The following is a 20,982-nucleotide window of genomic DNA, read 5'->3' as shown; positions in this document are numbered from 1 at the left end:
GTGATTTATGTCAGAGAGTGTTCTGCCTGTTTTCCTCTAGGAGTTTTATAGTTTCTGGTCTTACATTTAGATCTTTAATCCATTTTTAGTTTATTTTTGTGTATGGTATTAGGAAGTGTTCTAGTTTCACTCTTTTACAAGTGGTTAACCAGTTTTCCCAGCACCACTTGTTAAAGAGATTGTCTTTTCTCCATTGTATATTCTTGCCTCTTTTGTCAAAAACAAAGGTGTCCATAGGTTTGTGGATTTATCTCTGGGCTTTCTATTTTGTTCCATTGATCTGTATTTCTGTCTTTGTGCCAGTACCATACTATCTTGATGACTGTAGCTTTGTAGTAACTTTGAAGTCAGGCAGGTTGATTCCTCCAGTGCCATTCTTCTTTTTAAGATTGCTTTTGCTATTCAAGGTTTTTTGTGTTTAAATACAAATTGTGAAATTATTTGTTCTAGTTCTGTGAAAAATACCATTGGTAGCTTGATAGGGATTGCATTGAATATATAGATTGCTTTGGGTAATATACTCATTTTCACTATATTGATTCTTCCAATCCATGAACATGGTATGTTCTCCATCTATTTGTGTCCTCTTTGATTTCACCAGTGTTTTACAGTTTTATATATATAGGTCTTTTGTTTCTTTAGGTAGATATATTCCTAAGTATTTTATTCTTTTCATTGCAATGGTGAATGGAATTGTTTCCTTAATCTATTATGGGCAGTGTGGGGTCAGTTCAGTTTAAGATAATTCCTTGTTCCAGCCTTTATTTGTTCTCAAGGTCTATAGGCCCCCTCCAATGCATAGTCAATGTTAACTACAGGGTTTAATCTGTTGCACCTGTCACTTCTGGAGCAGTTCCCTCTTGTTTGTTTATTTTGCCTTCCTCTGTTTGCAAGTCTCTTCAGTGTCCAATTTCTGCCCTGACACAAGGGGGTAAAAGGGGTCACTTATTTAGGCTCACTTGTTCAGTTGTGTTGTGGGGAGGGAGGGACACTGCAAACAAATATTGCTGGTGTGTGTGTGGGGAGTGCTTGCAGTGTATGGACTAGAGGACCCTGCTGTGATTTATGTCAGAGAGTGTTCTGCCTGGGTCTGCCACAGCTCAAGGCAGCATGTGCTTCCCGGGTCTACACTGCTTAGGCTCCAGGGTACTCTGCAAGGGCATAGACATGGATTGGTGTGCATTTTGCACCCTTCCCAGCTCTGAGCAATTCAGGTGACCAGGTGCTTGGCGAGCACACTGTCCTGGGGGACCATGCATCTTAATCACCTCCCTGGTCCCAGCCACTCAGGGTGCTTTATGATAGCACCATCTCAGCTGTGCCATGTGTCTCCTCTGGGGAGCTGATCTCAGGCTGCAACCCTCCTGGCAGATGTCAACCATCCAGGATCCCATGAAGATATGGTTAGCAACTGGAAGCATGCTCACAGTTTGGTGGAAGATGCTATCTCTGGGGCCGAGACTGTAGCAGCCCCTTGCCTTCTGGCTCTGGCTGTCACATGCCTGCCTCTGGGAGGATGGGGTGAAGGGGCTTGTGTGCAGCCACCTAGCTCTCCTTTGGTATTCGTTCAATCCATTTTTTTGTGAATGGGCCAGGTGAACATTAGAGCTTTTGCGGGAAAGTTCTTTTTTTTTTTTCTCTCTCTGGTGATCCCACAGTTCGGGTTGCTTACCTCACATTAGCTTCCTCAGATTGCCCTCAGGCATTCAGGCCCAGTCCTTACTTTAAGCACTGATTATACAGCCCACATCTCCCTGCCCAGTGCCCTGCTCACTGGTGGTAGATGCAGGCGTCTGGGCTACTTCTCCACTGGCAGTTGCGGTTAGGCTTTGAACAAGCTATTAAACCTGGAACTCAATGTCCTCAGCTGTAAAAGTGGGAAACTTATACTTTCCTCAGACAAAGTTTGAGAATTCGATTTTCTTAAATAATGAAGAAGAGGGTTAATAAGCTACACAGTCAATAAAATGTCAGTTATTGTGGTTAGACAGGACAGTTTATTATTAATCCCATTTTACAGATGAGAAGCTAACCATCAGAATCATGAAGCCAATTGTCCCAGGTGTTACAGGAAGGAATTGGCACAGCCTCGATAAAGACTCAGGTCTCATCACTCCTGACTCTTACTGTTCAGTGCCTTTTTGGTCTTCATCATTATGTTGTATGAGGGCAAGAAATTCTTGTGTCTCCTCTTTTTTTATTAAAATATTTATTTATTTATTTTTGGCTGCGTCAGGTCTTAGCTGTGCATGTGGTATCTTTGTTGTGGTGGGTAGGCTCCAGAGTGCTTGGGCTCAGCAGCTGCAGCCTGCATGCTTAGTTGCCCCATGGCATGTGGGATCTTAGTTCCCTGACCAGGGACTGAACGTGTGTCCCCTGCAATGGCAGACAGATTCTTAACCACTGGACCACCAGTGAAGTCCCTCTGTGTCTCCTCTTGCAAACATAATCTTAGTATAATGATTTGGGATGACATGGAAATAAGTAAGGACAGGGACTAGGAGAATCTATGCCTCTAGCATAAAGCAAAGGATTGGTCCATTCAAATTCTGTAATACAAGCATTGTATTATGGTCTAATGACCTCTGGAAATCACATACAAGGTTGACATTGATAATACTTTTCCAAGAAGAATGCTGGGGAGAAATCTTAATATGTCAGAGGTTTAAATTACAATAACCCACAAAATACAGTTGTCACTTAATCTCATTCAGTATGAGCACTGAAAGGAGCATTAAAGGTTATCGTATGACCGATCAGAGAAGCAAAGTGATGTGCCCACATTCACAGTGCCACTTGCAGGGACAATTATTTTTTAAGTACCTATTTTCATTTTAGCTAAGATATTTCTATTAGTTATAGAGACAATCCACATGCAGGAAGTGAATCCAATACTGTGCTGGAGACAATGTATATCAGCAGGTGAGAGCCTATTTATTTTAAGCATCTCTTCCCAAACTGCATTCAGTGATGTCAACTTGGCAGCTTGAAATTGGTAATGGTGGAAATATTTATACTATGGAAATTGGCAAATATCAGAAATCCTCCTTCTTTCCTCCCCTTTCCAGAACCTGCTTTTTTTTTTTAGGCTGTGCCAGGTGTGGCATGTGGGATCTTACCCCCATCAGGGATTTAACCCACGACCCCTGCAAGGGAAGCTCAGAGTCCTAACCACTGGACCACAGGGGAACTCCTCCAGAGCCTGTTGTTAAACACCTACCAGCAAACCACACAGTAAAATGGACCCTAATCTTTAGAAAACAAATAGAACAAAGGCCAAAACCAATCACACCTTTGGTTTCACTTCAACAGATTCTCTCCCACCCTGTGCTCTGATCAGGGGTCCTCTAGATCTGGAACTTGCTACAGAGAAGAGAAATATTCATTTCATTTAATAAATATCCAGTGAATACATGTAACCTGTAGTAAGCTGGGTGAAGGACTACATGACCAGGAAAGACTGTTGCTGCTGTCATGAGAAGACAGTCCACCAGATACGTGGGACTCGAGGGCACTTGGTAAAGACATGGAAAGAAAACTGAGGTTTGATGGACAACTGTTCAAGGGATCAGAAATATCCATTAGATCTATGCAAAAGATATGCTGCCCTCAGAAAAAGAAATTGAGGCCTTTAAAAAAATTCTTGCCAAGGAGTCCAATTTGATTCTGATATCTGATCCATCCACAGCTTCAATATGATTCCCTATGTTTTTAGTTGCTAAAAATTTAGACACACGGAGATAATGAAGTTATCCCTCAGTCGAGCTGCCCTATATCTACCTTCTTGAGTTTCTTTATCGTCACCTGCAGGTCTCCCACTTCTGTTTCATACTGACGCCTGAGGTCACTGAGGGCTTCCTCAGCTTTGCGTTTTTCCTGGAAAAAAAAAAAAAAAACACACACACACAACAAAACCAACTTGTTGATTTAAATAGGCTCTTCAAAATACTAGAGGTGAGAAACATTTTGTGTCTAACCAAGAGAGTTGGACTATAAAGAAAGCTGAGCGCCAAAGAATTGATGCTTTTGAACTGTGGTGTTGGAGAAGACTCTTGAGAGTCCCTTGGACAGCAAGGAGATCCAACCAGTCCATCCTAAAGGAAATCAGTCCTGAATGTTCATTGGAAGGACTGATGTTGAAGCTGAAACGCCAATATGGTGGCTACCTGATGCAAAGAGCAGACTCATTGGAAAAGACCCTGATGCTGGGAAAGATTGAAGGCTGGAGGAGAAGGGGACAACAGAGGATGAGATGGTTGGATGGCATCACTGACTCAATGGACATGAGTTTGAATAAACTCAGGGAGTTGGTGATGGACAGGGAGGCCTGGTGTGCTGCAGTCCATGGGGTCGCAAAGAGTCAGACATGACTGAGCAACTGAACTGAACTGAACTGAAGGCTGATCCCAAATCTACACAGAGATGGTGAGAAGGCATAAGGGAAGTAACCAAACTTAAGATGCCCAGCACTTCCAGAATGGAAACCTACAAGAGTGAAGGAACTGCGGAATCCTACAACCTATATACACACATTACCTGGGGTGACACCTCTAAGGCCACTACTTGATTGTGATAGAGGGCTGTAGCACATTGATTAAGTAGCTAATTAAATACTGCTATGTTTAATGAAAAGCTCTGGCTCAGCCAAGGGCCCCATCACTTGCCCGAGTCCCATCATGTTATCAGGACTCAGGAAGACCTGGTGTGTTCACTGTTTTTCCAAGAGTCTCCCTGGGCTTCCCTGGTGGCTCAGATGGTAAATAATCCACATGCAATGCAGGAGACCCGGGTTTGATCCCTGGGTTGGGAAGATCCTCTGGAGGAGGGCATGGCTACCCACTCCAGTATTCTTGCCTGGAGAATCCCATGGATAGATGAGCCTGGTGGGCTACAGTCCATGGGGGTCACAAAGAGCTGGATACAGCTGAGTGACTAACACTACTACTATACCTTATCTAAATACAAATCACACCAACTGCAAATTTCCATGCAAAGTGCTGCTCACAGGCTGGTACTTCTCTTATGTATTGCTCCTGGTGCAGAGAATGGCAAAAGGGCACCCCTGGAGGTCAGGGGCTGTAGCTCTCATGAGCCTAAATAGCTCTTAATTTTCTTTTTCTCTTAACATATTGTGGAATTTTATATCCTGTGTTCTGTATTCAAATAAAGTTTTAAGTTTATAATGTAAAACTGAGTGTAATAAGACCTAAATAAACAAAGAATATATCAAGTTTGTGGATCATTCATTGTTATTAAGATGCCAATTCTCCTCCAATTGATCTATAGATGCAATGAAGTCCAGCCGAACCCCAGCAGAGTTTTTTTTTTTTTTTTTTTTTAAGAAACTGACAACCTGAGTCTTAGAGAAGGAAATGTCAACCTGCTCCAGTATTCTTGCTTGGAGAATTCCATTGACAGAGGAGCCTGGAAGGCTATGGTCCGTGGGGTCGCAAAGAGTTGGACACAACTTAGTGACTAAACAACAAACAACAACCTGATTCTATGGAAATTGAAGACCTAAAATAGAAACTTTGAAAAAGAACAAACCTGAAGAATTAATTTTATTTGATTTCAAGACTTATTTATGAACAGTCATCAAGACAATGCAATACCAGCATTGTTGCCATTGCTGTTCAGTCGACGAGTCGTGTCCAATTCTTTGCGACCCCATGGAACAGAATGGAAAGCCCAGAAATAAACCAAACACAGATAAAAATGATTTTGGACAAAGTGCAAAGGCAGTTCAACTGAGAACAGATAGTATTTTCAACAAATGGGCTGAAACAATTAGATATGCACATGCAAAAAAATATGAACTTTGATCCATACCTTGCGAAATGGATCCTAAATGTGAAACCTAAAACAATAAAACTCATAGAAGAAACATGGGAGAAAAATCATTGCAACCTTGGGGTAGGCAAAGATTTCTTAAATATCAAAAGCAGGATACATGAAAGAAAAAGCTGACAAACTGGACTGAAAAAAAAACCCAAAAAATGTCTACATTTTTAGAGACACTGTTAGGAGAATGTAAAGATAAGTCACAGTCTGGGAGGAAATATTTACAGATAAGAATATATAAACAACTCCTAAAACTCAATAATAAGAAAACAACCAGGGACTTCCCTGGTTCCCAGTGGTTGGCACTTCATGCTTCCACTGCGAGGGGCACAGATTTGATCCCTGGTTGGGGATTTAAGAACCCACACATTTTGCCCTGTGCATGGCGAAAATAAAAAAAGAAAAAAGAAGACAACCAAACGGAGTTTTAAAAATGAACAAAAGACTCTGACAGATGCTTCACTGGAGAAGACACCAAATGGTTCTGACAAGGAGGGGCCGAGAGGGAGGCATGACACAGGGGCATGGAAACCAGCAGTATGTGAATGTAACCATTACCTTGACTGTGATGGTGGTTCCTCAGTATATACATAAATCTCATCATATTCTACTCCTTGAATATATACAGTTTATTGCCTGCCCATTACACCTCCATAAAGCTGTTAAAGCATATTTTTTAAAAAAACCCTAATTGACACAATGGGATAAACACTACCTGTGCAAGAGGAGTCAAGGTCAGGAGGAGGTGAATGTGGCTGGAGGACTATGGCAGGGCACTGGGGAGAAGGGAAGACTTTCTCTGAGCTTTGCAAAATTTAGGAAAGTGGAAAAGAGTCATCAAGGCCAAGAAAACAGCTGGAGTGAAAGCAGAGCAATGAGCCGTGGAGAGCCAGGTGAGACATGCTTAGTAGAGGTAAGTTATGGAAAGTCTTCAATCAGCCTAGAAGTGTTATTCCAGACAGACTAGGAGACTGGGACAGACTAACAAACAGGTGTCATCCCACGGTCAAAGGAGCTCTGTTGGCAGCGTGTGCTGAGGTTTTCAGAGACTGTGTCTGTGCAGTGACTCACTGGCTGTGTATGCCATTTCTGTGGAACACAGCAACACTGCTGTGGATGCCACGTATGCACCACCCCTGTACCAGAGCCAAGGAAAGAGAGGAAGATGTTATAATGAACAAAACATGAAGTTATAACAGATGGTCTGTGGTCAGGTATCCACTGTGTGCTAGTCTGTGCTTAGTCATGTCTGACTGTTTGCGACCCTATGGACTATAGCCGACCAAGCTCCTCTGTCCATAGAATTTTCCAGACAGGAATACTGGAGCAGGTTGCCATTTCCTACTCCAGGGGAGCTTTCCCACCCAGGGATCAAACCAGCATCGCTCTGTCTCCTGCACTGGCAGGAGGATTCTTTACCACTGTGCCACGTGGGAAGCCTGGGTATCCATTACCAACAACCAATTTGGGAAATGCTTAGCTGGATGAGGCAGAGATTTATCGCAGAACAAAACATGTGCTTGATATGTGCGATGAATGAATGAATGCAGATTAAATGGCTGGAGAGGGGAAAGGCAGAAAAATTAGGATGTTATTGTTTTTAGACTAGAAAAATAAAGGGCTAACAAAAGAATGAGATAACCATTACATTAACCCTGGATCATGGACTCTGAGCCATTTACATGATATCCAAACAGTTATTAAATGTGTTATTAAGAGATAGGAGAACAAAGAGACCTGAAGGCATATATGTGGTAAAGCAAAGCAAGGTGAAGAATCTGAAAGATCATAAGGTATACAGAGCAATGGGAAAGAGGAGAATGGTAACAGCCATGGTGCCCCTACCACACCTCAGCACTAGGCTAGGCATGCATACAGACCATCAGGCTCCACCCTCCTTAAAGCAGGTTGGTGGCTTATCCTATCTAAAGTTGAAACAACAAAGGCTCAGAGGCTAGGTAATTTTTCCAGTGCCACTTAACTGAGATGGGGCAGAGCCAGGAGGCAAACTTAGGCCTGCAGTTAAGTTGCTAAGTCCTGTCTGACTCTTGTGACCCCTGGACTGTAGCCTGCCAGGCTCCTCTGTCCATGGGATTCTCCAGGCAAGAATACTGGAGTGGGTTGCCATGCATTCCTCCAGGGGATCTTCCCAGCTTAGGAATCGAACCCAGGTCTCCTCTATTGCAGGTCTATCAGAGGCCAATACCCAGGCCCTTCTCACTCAATTTTCTCCTTCTCAGAGTTAATGGGGAAAAATGAACAGAAAAAAGAGAACGTTCAACCTAACATTAGCTACTCAAAGAAATATGTCTCTTTTCTGTTTGCAGTAAACATTAATCACTCAAATATATTTTATAAGGAAGAAAGACAATTATTTCTCCTATGAAAGTCACTAAAGGTTAACACCTAACTTCCAACTATGAGAGTTCCTGTATTGGTAAGTAAAAGCATATCCCACCGTGACAGTGTTTTAACTTCATTGTAATCTAGATTTATTTAATTTATATTATTTATTTATTTGACTGCCCCGGATCTTAGTTGCGGCATGTGGGATCTAGTTCCCTGACCAGGGATCGAACCTGGGCCCTCTGTATTAGAAGCTTGTAGCCTTAGTCACTGGACCCCAGGGAAGTCCTTGCAATCTAGATTTAAAGCAGTAGTGGCCATGGGCTGAGAGACAGTGGTATTAAGGGTGAAGCCAACCTCCCCTATGAAGACAGGTTCAGCCTTCTCCTTTAGGCCTCAGCTCTCCTGTCCCCTCTTCAAGGAGGCTCCTGACCTCCAAGTCTGAAGCAGCTTAGCCCCTTTATTTGACTTCTTATTGTCTCTCTCTTTTTCCCTAATCTATCCCCCTCAAAACCACCACCAACAAAGCCCTTGTTGAGAGTGCCTGTGGCAACCTGGATGTGCCATAACCCAGAGAATGCCCCGTGCCCTGTACACAAAAGGTAGTCCAAGGATTCATCGCATAAACAGGCCAGTCCCACAAACTCACATCTTTCCGTGTCTTGTGTTCTGCAGCCTGAATCCTCTGATCCATTTCCTCTTCCAGTTCACTCAACTGCATGGCTGCCTTGTCCTGGGCTCTGAAATTCAAGAGGGTACACACCTTTTCATTATACTCTTGGCCTTGTAGCATGAAGAGAAAATTCTGACCTCAGCTATTTCAAGCTATTTTACAGATTCCTTCCACATAATAAAGTGAGATTGGCAATTTGACCAGCTGGGTGTAAAGGGACATTGAAACTAGATATTAAATAAATGGAACAGAATAGATTAAGTGGTATTAAACTATACTGTAGCAAAGAACAGAGAAAGATACCAGATTACTGAGAGCTTGCAGTAAATTCTGAAAAGTTTTTTTGCTGCTGAGGTACAACACTGGATTAAAAAAAAAAAAACCCTCCATGGATAGACACAATTCTGAAATTTTATTACATGAAACACACAATGCTATATGCTACAGTTAAACAGGAAAAAAGATCTCAAAAATTATTTCTAGTCAGTTTCCTAAAGTTTTGCAATGTAGATATTGTTGCCCTTTAGAAAATTCCTGTTTCTTTTATGAATATAATCAATAAATCATATTTCTATGGGGGCAGAGCATACTGAATTGCCAAAAGTTAGAAACAGGACAATTTCTTTGAGATGATGTTCAGATAGTTTTATTTAATAATTGTCTAGTAAGAAGACATCTGTCACTTTACAATAATTGAGGCTTCAGATTAAGCCCTAAAATTTTTTTGTTCAATCTCAGCTCGGTGTCCAATTATCTAAATTTTCACATGCATATGTCTTGCCTACTCAACTAGATTGTGACTTGAAAGCAGCCACCATGAGACTTAGAGTCAATTTACTTGCCCCAATGATATGGTGTTGATAAAAGGAGAAACAGGATTCAGTAGAAGGCCTTCGTCTTCCAGTCTAATGGCTTCCACCACACCATCCTGCTGCTGCTGCTGCTAAGTCACTTCAGTCGTGTCTGACTCTGTGCGACCCCATAGACGGCAGCCCACCCGTCTCTGCCGTCCCTGGGATTCTCCAGGCAAGAACACTGGAGTGGGTTGCCATTTCCTTCTCCGTTGCATGAAAGTGAAAAGTGAAAGTGAAGTTGCTCAGTCGCGTCTGACTCGTAGCGACCCCATGGACTGCAGCTTACCAGGCTCCTCCACCCATGGGATTTTCTAGGCAAGAGTACTGGAGTGGCTTGCCATTGCCTTCTCCACCACACCATCCTACCTGCTTCTAATTCATTTACTCCCTCTCATACAATTTACTCGTTAGTTTAATTTCTACATAAGGTTCCAAACAAGCATTGATGGGTGGAGGGAAGACCCCAAAGTAAAATTCTGGGTGACTTATAACTGTTTTCTGCTCCCGTTAACTTCCTCCTCACCTTACAGCCCGCTGAGGTTATGTTAACCAACTCTGGACTGTCATCTAGTTTTAGTCTGTTTACAAACACTTGCTATTTCAAATGCAGGCACCATGTATCTCCACAGAGACTTTCAGGTTTTATTGGTCAGCTCTGGGACTGTACGTAGCTAAGCCACACATTTGTTTCTCCCTTTATATGTTCATTTTCCTCAGCCACCCAGTGCCAGACATCTGGGCACTCAGGACTGCTCCTGAATGTGTCCTCTTTGCCTTCTTCACTTCTGAACAACTCTTTTTTTCTTTCATTTTTTTTTTTTTTGGAGGGTTAAATCAGGGTAGTCTATAAAGACACACTGTTTGCCCCATAAGACTTGGTCAGTCAGTCAGTTTAGTCGCTCAGTTGTGTCCAACTCTTTTCGACCCCATGGCAGAAAGACTCAACTCCCAGTAATGTGTCCAGCATGTTGGGAATGCCCACTTTAACCTTAGTCCAGGACTCCTACTAGGACACTGGGAATCCCTTCTTCAGATGCAAGGGTGGAGTGAAAAGACTGAGGCCCTCCCCCAACCCAAAACACATGAGGACAGATGGTCCTTAGTCAAGAAGGTAAGAGAATGTTTACAGGAGTCACCTAAACACCTCAGTGAGGTTTCTGTCAGCTCAGAGAAGCGGCCTTTAAGAGGCCTTGTGCTTAGACCAGATCCCACGCACAGAAGTAGAGGGGAGAGATGCCCCAGGAGTTCCACTCCCTCTACAGCGGAGAGCAGCCTGGCTGGGAAGGAGAACAGAGGGGAGAGAATGCCATTCTTTCTTCCTGATGGGTTTACACAGGACTATCCTTACAGGCCACCTGTGTGAATGTGTGTATATCTATGTGCGTCCCATGTATCTGTGTGGGTACATGTATATACAGGGAGTGAGTGTGTTTTCGCTGATGTTTGGACTGTAACATATAAATTATATTGCAAATATAAATTTTTCTTTGGCACTGCATTGCTGTTAAAACCATTAACAAAGTCTGTGTGAGCCAGCTGTGGCTTTCATAAACTGTCTGATGAGAGTCAGGGGCTAGAGGTTTTCAGACTTTCAGTTTAAGCTGGTGAGGAGGGCTAGAGAGAGGGAAAGGAGCACTGCTGAGCACTCGCCATGTGGTAAGGCCAGTGCCAAGGGCATCACCCATGACTCACCCATGAAGTCTCCACACCCTGAGGATGTGAAAATTTATAGCCTCACTTTGCAGATGCAGAACCTGAGACTCAGGGAGAGTAAGTAACCCACCCAGAGTCACTCTCCTGTTAGTGACAAGGTCAGGCTTCAAATGAGAGACAGGCTCTGCCTGCCTCTCTCTGGATGAAAAGTTTCCTGTAGGTTTCAAGTGGCTGGATATAAGATAATGAAACTCTTTGAACAGTTCTGTATGGATCACAGCCCTTGAAAGGTTTATACGATAGGATCATGGGGACATGCTGATGGACTGCTGGCTGATGCTACAAAGTACTGCCAGACTCAGCTTCCCTCATGCTGGCTTAGTTCAGAAGGCTCCAGATTCCTCAGGTTTGGGCAGTCCCCCCATATCATAACATAATATGTTTCATCTTTGTGCCACTCAGTCAGAGAGCCACTTAAAGGACCCCTTCTGCCATGGAGAGAGGAAAGACTTTAATACCTCTTCACTGCAATGGCGAGGTTTTCCATTTCTGTGCTCTGAAGTTTGATCTCACGGATAAAGTTCTTTATAACATGTTCATATGGTTGAATGAGTCTTGGCTCCACAAGGTTGATGTTTTGATACAAGGTACTGACTTGCTCTTTTCTGTCCAAAAAAAAATTAAATTAAAAATTAAATAAAACCAAATACAAAAATTCAAATTTCAGAATATGTCTCGGAAAGAGATATATAAGAACCAAGGAAGAAAAATGTAAAAACAAAATGACCAGAATGGAGGGAAAACAGAAGTCAGAGATGCTAATACATTATTCTACATATTATTATTATTTTTTAACAGTGAACAGCAACTTCATTTTTTCCCAGCTTTATTATGATTGACAAATAAAAATTGTATATATTTAGGTTGTACAATATGATTATAAAAGGTGTATAATGTGTACAAAGTGGTGATTTAATATTAGAAGATGGAGGCCTTCTTCACAGGGCAGGTCTGATAGGGAAGGATATTTTTTGTCACTGCTGGCTATTTCCTTTCTTTCACACATAGATTTATAGAAAAAAATTAGGCAACCAGTTAATTACTTATAACATGTTCTACCAACCCCTATAAGATGTATTTCAGACTTTATGATCATAAAAGTACATATACCTATCATTTTATAGTCAGTTAAAAATTATTTCATTTATTATTATGTGACAATCCTCATACCTGTTATTGTTTGTAAAAGCCAAATATTTTGGGGTCATTTCAAAAGAAAAACTGGCAAGACTGGGCAGCTGACCTGCTAGGGGACAAAGGACTGAGTCAGTGAGGCTAGTGGTGTCCTTGACCCAAGTATGGGAGCTCACATGCTGAGTAATACCAAGGGAAGACCATGTGAAGACATGGTTAGATGGCCAGTGACAAGCCAAGGGGAGAGGCTCTCACCTCCAACCCTCCAATACCTTGATCTTAAACTTCTAGCCTTCAGAATTGTGAGAAAATAAATCTCTCTTGTTTAGGCCACCCAGTCAGAAATATTTGCTATCAGAAATACCTAGGCAACCATAGCAAACAGTGAAAGTTTCCAAGGTCATATACTGATTGAATGGTGGAGTTGGGATTCAAACTCAATTTGATACTACAGATCACATGGCCAACCATTACATTATATTGCTTCCTAGTGGTGTCAAACATCTGAAACTTGGCAGAAGAATGGGATTCAAACTCGTTCCAATAACTATGAAACACTGCAAAGTGTCAGGTATATATTAACCCGAAGCTTAGTTAAGCATGGCCCTGAGGTGTGTCCATGTAGCTATAAACTCTCCCAGGGTTTGCTCTTAAAAATAAACTGCTTGATGTGTGTAGAGGCCAATTATGATTCAAAAGAATGGCTCATGTGAAGTATTATTAATAAATCTGCAGGAATATGTCAACTTGTTTGGTGATACGAGGTACTCATTCCTATCAGAGCTGAGTACAAACACTGCCCACAGTAGTGAGCCTTATATTAAAGGGCAGCAAAAAAAAAAAAGTCTACTTTTAGATTGTCCCGTACTTTAATGGATCACTAACTTCTTTACTGACTACCAGTGGTATACAAAGCATTAAAACTTTCTTGTTAATAGGAACCTGCCTGTGAAGGATGGCCATTAAGATGGTGCTCTGTGACAACCTAGAGGGGTGGGATGGGGAAGGATGTTCAAAAGGGAGGGGACATATGTATACCTATGGCTGATTCATGTTGATGTATGGTAGAAACCATCACAATATTGTAATTATTCTCCAATTAAAAATAAAATAAAAAAATAGTCACCAAGAGTCCTTATCTCTTGGATAACTGCACAGCAATAAAATGTTCAGAAGTAGATGTCTCATAAGATTCCCTGAATTTCTGAAAATTTCTAAAATAAGAAAGAAGCATAATGTATGTACATTCTCTTGGGTCCTTTGCTGGTCCTGGTATTATACAGAATGTCAGGAATAGTTTACAGTGAAGGGTACAAATAGGTTAATTGTAGGAATGTCTGCCATTAGCAGGAAATATGTTACATGGTTAACTGTTGTATCAGGGACTAGCTGAGATCTACCCTGCTTCTTTTTTTTGTTTGTTTGTTTTGTTTTAATTAATTAATTTTAATTGGAAGCTAATTACTTTACAATACTGTAGTGGTTTTTGCCATACATTGACATGAATCAGCCATGGGTGTACATGTGTTCCCCATCCTGAACCCCCCTCCCACCTCCCTCCCCATCCCATCCCTCAGGGTCATCCCAGTGCACCAGCCCTGAGCACCCTGTCTCATGCATAGAACCTGGACTGGCAATCTATTTCAGTTCTAATGAGGTGGATGAAACTGGAGCCTATTATACAGAGTGAAGTAAGTCAGAAAGAATAACACCAATACAGTATATTAATACATATATATGGAATTTAGAAAGATGGTAACAATGACCCTGCTTCTTTTTATAGGGGAGAACTGATTCTTCAGCACCTTAGGCAGGTAGGTGGGAGCCATGTGACTAGTTGTGGCCCATGGAATGGGAACAGAAATGATGTGTTTGCCACTTCTGTGCTTGGTTGCTAAAATCCTTTGTAAGATGCTAGCTCGAAGCTAGCTGATATTCATTCTCACTATCTCTTTCTTGTATCTATTTTGTTTGCACTCTCACACCCCTGCCCTCTCTCCTCCCCATCCCCACCACTATCTGTCTCCTCCTTTGTCTCTCTCCTCCTTTCCTCACCCTCGCAGCTGAAGTGAAAATCTCTAGCATGGCCAAATATGTGATGAAATGTGTTTGGATCACCTCACTGAAAGACACTGCCTGACTACATCAATCTTCCCAACATGAGAGAAAGAAGTTAGTATTTTGTAGAGCTTAAGACTTGGAAGTTCTTTGTAAAAGTCAACTTGGACTTAAAAAGTTGGCATTACACTTTCCTATTTTGTTTTTTTAATCATCATCTTCCAGATTAAATTACCTTCTTCCTTCCTTCCTTAATAGCTTCATATTAACTAAACAATAAAACTTCTATGACGAAGGTAAATCTTTACTGCCACCATCTACTCTCTTCCAAAGGAATAAAAGACTATTCTGAAGCATTTATATAGTGAAGCAGACATTTATTAAGCTCCTTGTATATGCAGTCCTGGGGTGATCTCAGCATTTACATGTACTAGTCACTTAACGTTCATGACAACACTATGAAGACGTTACCACTGGTATGCTATTCACCACAGAGGAAAGGAGGTGAGTACCATCCTGGTCTCAGAGCCAGGATTCCAATTCACCCCACCTGGCTCCAGAGTCTAGCTCTCAGGGAAGAACTATCTCTAGGCCTAGAGTAAGCACTAATGTGCTGTTCAAGGGTCCGAAGGGCACACTTCCAATAAAAAATATTGATGTACCAAGATGTTTTGAAAATTATTTTAGAGGAGGATAGGTATTACCACTATAAGGACCATCTATATTACAAAGGGACTCCTTTAAAGAATGAAGGCATGACTAAGACTAAGATGAGATAACCTTACCAATACTTATTTACCTAAAGCTATCTGGGGAAAGCACTACTGTACACAGGGGGCACACTTCCAACTCCTGCTCCTTTTGCCCGCTTGCTTCATCTAGTCCGTATCTGTGAAACTAGAGAACCACTGGGATTATGCCAAGAGACTGGAATGAAGTGCAGTTGGAGATTTTCATACCTGATGCAAAAAACAGAACAAAAACAAAAAATACTTTATCTGAACAAAAGATGATACGTGGTCTCTTTATGTAAGACCCTGTACAGGCAGCTAAACACCTACGGATTCTTCAGTTCAGCAGGCTGGGCACCATTACTTGGTGCCAAGACAGTCTTTTGTTCTGCTGCCAAGAGGACAGGAGTCCCCAGCGTCCTCACTCCTGACGTCAAAGGTTAGACAAGCAGACCGCATGACAGTGTATACATAGCTCTTGTTTTCTCCTGGCCCTGACCCAGGGTGGTACCTCTGGGTGCTAAGAAGGGTGCCCAGTAGTGACAAGGCTCTGAACATTTTGAATTCACTAAATCCAGGGTCTCATATAAGACAACTGGGCTTGGATTCACAAACGCCGTGCAGACCTGTTTACAGGTGTACTGGACAAATACTGGGTAAAAATTCAGGGTTGCACTGTATGTGTTAATTAGCCAAGATGAAAAAAGGTTTTTTTCTTTTGTTCAGAGAGAGTTACTTACTAAAAATTACCTAATTTATATGTTAAGGAAAGAGATCAAATGAAGTGAGAAAAACACGCCCTGGATTACCAACTGGTTTTAGATGTCTAAAATCCGAGCCTTTTCATCTTCTTATTCGATAAATTACAAGACTTTGTATGAAAGACAGTGCTAGAGGCAAACTGCTGATGAAAAAGTCACAACTTAAAAATGTAAAATTATCCCTGGAAAATAGACATTGTAAATTGTAAATATTTCCATTAAAGCTGAGAGGGAAATTGTCTGAATTTAGGAGAAAAAAATTGGTTATCATTAAAATGGGTAAAAAAATTTAAAGGTCACACACTTCCACAGGATTAACGTTTTACATATTTAATATTACATATTAACATAGCACATATTTGTTCTATGTTTATATATTGGTAATGTAGTAGGGCCTCAGATGGTGGAGAATCTGCTTGCAATGCAGGACACCTGGGTTTGATTCCTGGCTTGGGAAGATCCCCTGGAGAAGGGCACGGCAACCCAGTCCAGTATTCTTGCCTGGAGAATCCCATGGACAGAGGAGCCTGGTGGGCTACATACAGTCCATGGGGTCCCACAGAGTTGGACAAGACTGAGCAACTAACACACAATGTAGTAAGACCAGTATTCAGAATGCCTGGACCCCTTTAGTCTCAGGACAACCTTGGGAAATAGTCAAGTACAGGCAACACCACTCTAGGCTAAAGAACATGGTGAACCAGTAAGGTTGGTAGGAAAAGTTGGCCCTTAGATTCCACATCTTGCTGTTTTAAGCATTGAAATACAGAGCTAAACTACTTATTTAAACTATAAGTTATATATATTTAAAACTTTAAATGACTTTCTGTAGACAAAAGCAAAGAGTATTCAATGCCAATGTCTACATCATTCTACATTCAGTTCAGTTCAGTCGCTCAGTCATGTTTGACTCTTTGCGACCCCATGAACTGCAGCACATCAGGCCTGCCCTGTAATCATTCTACATTAGGGATGGCTGGAAGACTGATGCTATGACCCTAACATCTGGGCATGGGAAATGAAATACCCACACAATCCAAAGGGCACTATGTTAGATCCTGGAAATAAAATGCTAAGAAACAGACTGAGTACCTTCCCTTATGGGGCTCACAATGAAGATTAAGTATAAGATGCTCTGACAGCCCAGAGCAGGTGAACGAGACCAAGCCTTGGGAGATGATGACCTGAAACATGACTAGATGTGAATGAGGCAGAAGTGGGGTATAGGTAACTTCTCCCAGGAACCAATAACCATAGGCTGAGGGAGAAGCAAGGGAGGGGCCGGAAGAAGTTCCTGTAAATGGAAGAGGCTGGGGAGCTTGGAGTAGGGGAGGGGCCAACAGCATTAGATTGGGAGAGGTATTAACAGGAGCAAGGGACTGTACAGAGACTGAAAGCATGGTAAAGATAAGACATGCAAGGGAGCAGTTATTTTGAGAGGGTGGTAAGACACTGGAAGGTTTGAAGGAAGAGATGACACGATCAAGTATACATCTTAACTATTCCCATCTTCACAGAGTTCTGGCTGAAGCAGAGAATTAAGCAAAGGATTGTGAAGCAAGTTTACAGATACAAAGGTAAACCTCAGTCTACTGTAATTTAATCCAGCAATGTGGGGCTTCAGGAATTTTCATGAGCTTCTATTTTCCTTTATTATAGAACATGTAAAATTATAGACAACTAAATGGCAGAAGTGAAGAAGAACTAAAGAGCCTCTTGATGAAAGTGAAAGAGGAGAGTGAAAAAGTTGGCTTAAAGCTCAACATTCAGAAAACTAAGATCATGGCATCCGGTCCCATCACTTCATGGCAGATAGGTGGGGAAACAGTGGCTGACTTTATTTTTCTGGGCTCCAAAATCACTGCAGATGGTGACTGCAGCCATGAAATTAAAAGATGGTTACTCCTTGGAAGGAAAGTTATGACCAACCTAGACAGCATATTCAAAAGCAGAGACATTACTTTGCCAACAAAGGTTTTTCCAGTGGTCATGTACGGATGTGAGAGTTGGACTATAAATAAAGCTGAGTGCCAAAGAATTGATGCTTTTGAACTGTGTTGTTGGAGAAGACTCTTGAGAGTACCTTGGACTGCAAGGAGATCCAACCAGTCCATCCTAAGGGAGATCAGTCCTGGGTGTTCATTGGAAGGACTGATGTTGAAGCTGAAACTCCAATACTTTGTCCACCTGATGCAAAGAGCGGACTCATTGGAAAAAGACACCGATGCTGGGAAAGACTGAGGGCAGGAGGAGAAAGGGACGACAGAGGATGAGATGGTTGGATGGCATCATCGACTCAATGGACATGGGTTTGGGTGGACTCTGGGAGTTGGTGATGGACAGGGAGGCCTGGCATGTTGCGGTTCATGGGGTCGCAAAGAGTCGGACATGACTGAGCGACTGAACTGAACTGAAAATCTGATTGTATAGACAAACACATCAATGGAACAGAAGAGACAGCCCAGAAGTAGACTCACGTAAGTACAGTCAGCTGAACTTTGACAAAGGAGCAAGGACAACACAATGAAGCAAAGATAGTTTCAACAAATCATGCTGGCACAACTGGACAGCCACATGAAAAATCATGAACCTAAATACAGATTTTATAATCTTCATAAAAACTAGCTTAAAGTGGATCACAGATCTGAATGTAAAATGCAAAGTTATCATACTCTTAGAAGAGAAGCCTAGGAGAAAATCAAAATAGGCTTGGATATAGCGATGCCATTTTAGATTAACACCAAAGGCATGATCCAAGAAAGACGTAATCAATAACCTAGCCTTCATTAAAATAAACTGCTCTGCAAAAGACAATGTCAAGAGAATGAGAGGATAAGTCAAAAGCTGGGAGAATATATTTGTAAAAGAAACATTTGATAAAGTTATCCAATATATAAAAAGAACTCTTAAACTCAGTAACAAGAAAAACGACCTGATTATAAAATTGGTCAAAGACCTTAATTGATACGTTATCAAAGAAGATATACAGATGGCTAATGAATATGAAAAAGATACTCTACATCATATGTCATCAGGGAAATACAAAAGATAACAATGAACTATAACTATATACATATTACAATGGCCAAAATCCAGATCACTGATAGCACTAAATGTTACTGAGGATGTGGAGCAACAGGAATTCTGGTTTGCTGCTACTGGGCATGCAAAATGCTATAGCCATTTTGAAGACAATTTTGCAAATTGTAATAAAACTAAATACTCTTTTACCATATGATCCAGCAATCGATTTCCTTGGTTTTTATCCAAAGGAGATGAAAACATAAGTCCACACAGATTTATTCTTACAGCAGACTTATTCATAACTGTCAAAATTTGGAAGTGACCAGGATGTCCCTTAGTAGGTGAATGAATAAACTGTGGTATGTCCAGACAATGGAATATTATTCAGCAGCCAGACAACAGAATATTTTTCAGCATTAAAAATAAATAAGCTATCAAGCCATGAAAAGATAGGGAGGAACTTTAAATATATATTACTAAATTATTGTTGTTGTTCAGTTGCTAAGTTGTGTCCAACTCTTTGTGAACCAATAGACTGTAGCATGCCAAGCTTCCCTGTCCTTCACCATCTCCTGGAGCTTGCTCAAACTCATGTCCATTGAGTCAGTGATGCCATCCAACCATCTCACCCTTGGTCGCCCCCTTCTCCTCCTACCCTTAATCTTTCCCAGCATCAGGGTCTTTTCCAATGAGTCAGCTCTTTGCATCTGGTGGCCAAAGTTCAACTACATGACGTTGTCAAAAAGGGAACATTTCGAGGCAGTAAAAGTATCAGTGGTTGTCAGTGGTTGGAAAGCAGGGAGGTAGATGAATAGGTGAAGCACAGAGGATTTTTAAGGCATTGAAGATACTTTGTATAATACCATAAAGAAGGGTACACATCATTGTACACTTGTCCAAAGACACAGAATGTACAACAGCGAGATTGAACCCTAATCTAAAATAAGGAACTGGGTGATGATGTATAAATATAGGTTCATCAACTACAACAACTGTACCAATCTGGTGGGAGTTGTTGCTAATGAGGGAGGCTGTGTACGTGTGGGAGCAGTGCAGTATATGGGAGATCTCTGTATCTTCCTCTTAATTTTGCTGTGAACTTAAAACTGCTCTAAAATATAGACTTTTTAAAAATCTGATAGTTATTTTTCTCTGGGAGTAAGAATAATAAATATATTCCTATTCAGGTAACACCAGCAGATGTTTTTAGTTGCCTTGAACAAACCAGACTGTCATATGTCAATTGAGGGGACATACAAGTTAAATGAAAATGAATGATTTCAAAATGTATTTTCATTACATAGTACACATACTTTCAGAATAAGCCCAACTAAGTGGAAAATAAATTCCAGCAGCCAAACTCCAGCAGTGCTGCTAGAACAGGGCAGCATTAGTTCCCGGCATTAATTTAAGGCTTGCTTTCCAGACAGGATATGCCTCTGCCTGCTAACAGCCTAGCGCCGGCTGCCTGTAACTGGAAGTGATTCGAGTCTCTGTTCTCACAATAGGTTTGGATCTTCATTAACTCAGTTACAGAACTGTGACTGGCTCTCCCTTCTAGAGAAAACAAACAATGGTCTATTCCACCTGGTGCTGCTCCCCCGAGACTGGGAAAGACATCCAGCAGTGGCCTGGGCTTTCTCCAGTTGTTTTGATGCTGCAGAGTCAGAGGATGACCTGGTCCAGGTATTCAACCACTGTTGAATCCCTCAGTTCCCCCAGCCCGAATACACCTCCTGTAGGTAAAATTCCTCCTGGGTTCATGCCACCCTCAAAATATCTTACTTGCCTAAGTACTTACAGGCAGTGAAAGGTCCCTGGAGGAGGGCACGGCAACCCACTCCAGT

At 41.6% G+C, this 20,982-nt stretch overlaps 1 protein-coding gene across 1 annotated transcript in view; it reads right to left on the bottom strand.

Annotated features, from left to right (window-relative positions):
- Positions 1 to 20,982, bottom strand: part of RASEF (RAS and EF-hand domain containing) — an 88,041-nt gene that overhangs the window by 42,013 nt on the left and 25,046 nt on the right. Inside the window, exons 2-4 of the mRNA XM_010840084.1 lie at positions 11,886 to 12,032; positions 8,837 to 8,927; positions 3,781 to 3,876 (exon numbers count right to left, since the gene is read on the bottom strand). Coding sequence (XP_010838386.1) covers positions 3,781 to 3,876; positions 8,837 to 8,927; positions 11,886 to 12,032 — 334 coding nt within the window. The remainder of the gene's footprint in view (positions 1 to 3,780; positions 3,877 to 8,836; positions 8,928 to 11,885; positions 12,033 to 20,982) is intronic.

Source organism: Bison bison, unplaced genomic scaffold, assembly GCF_000754665.1.
Source record: "Bison bison bison isolate TAMUID 2011002044 unplaced genomic scaffold, Bison_UMD1.0 scf7180017864141, whole genome shotgun sequence".
Taxonomy (NCBI): domain Eukaryota; kingdom Metazoa; phylum Chordata; class Mammalia; order Artiodactyla; family Bovidae; genus Bison; species Bison bison.
This window is presented reverse-complemented; position numbering and strand designations above follow the sequence as displayed.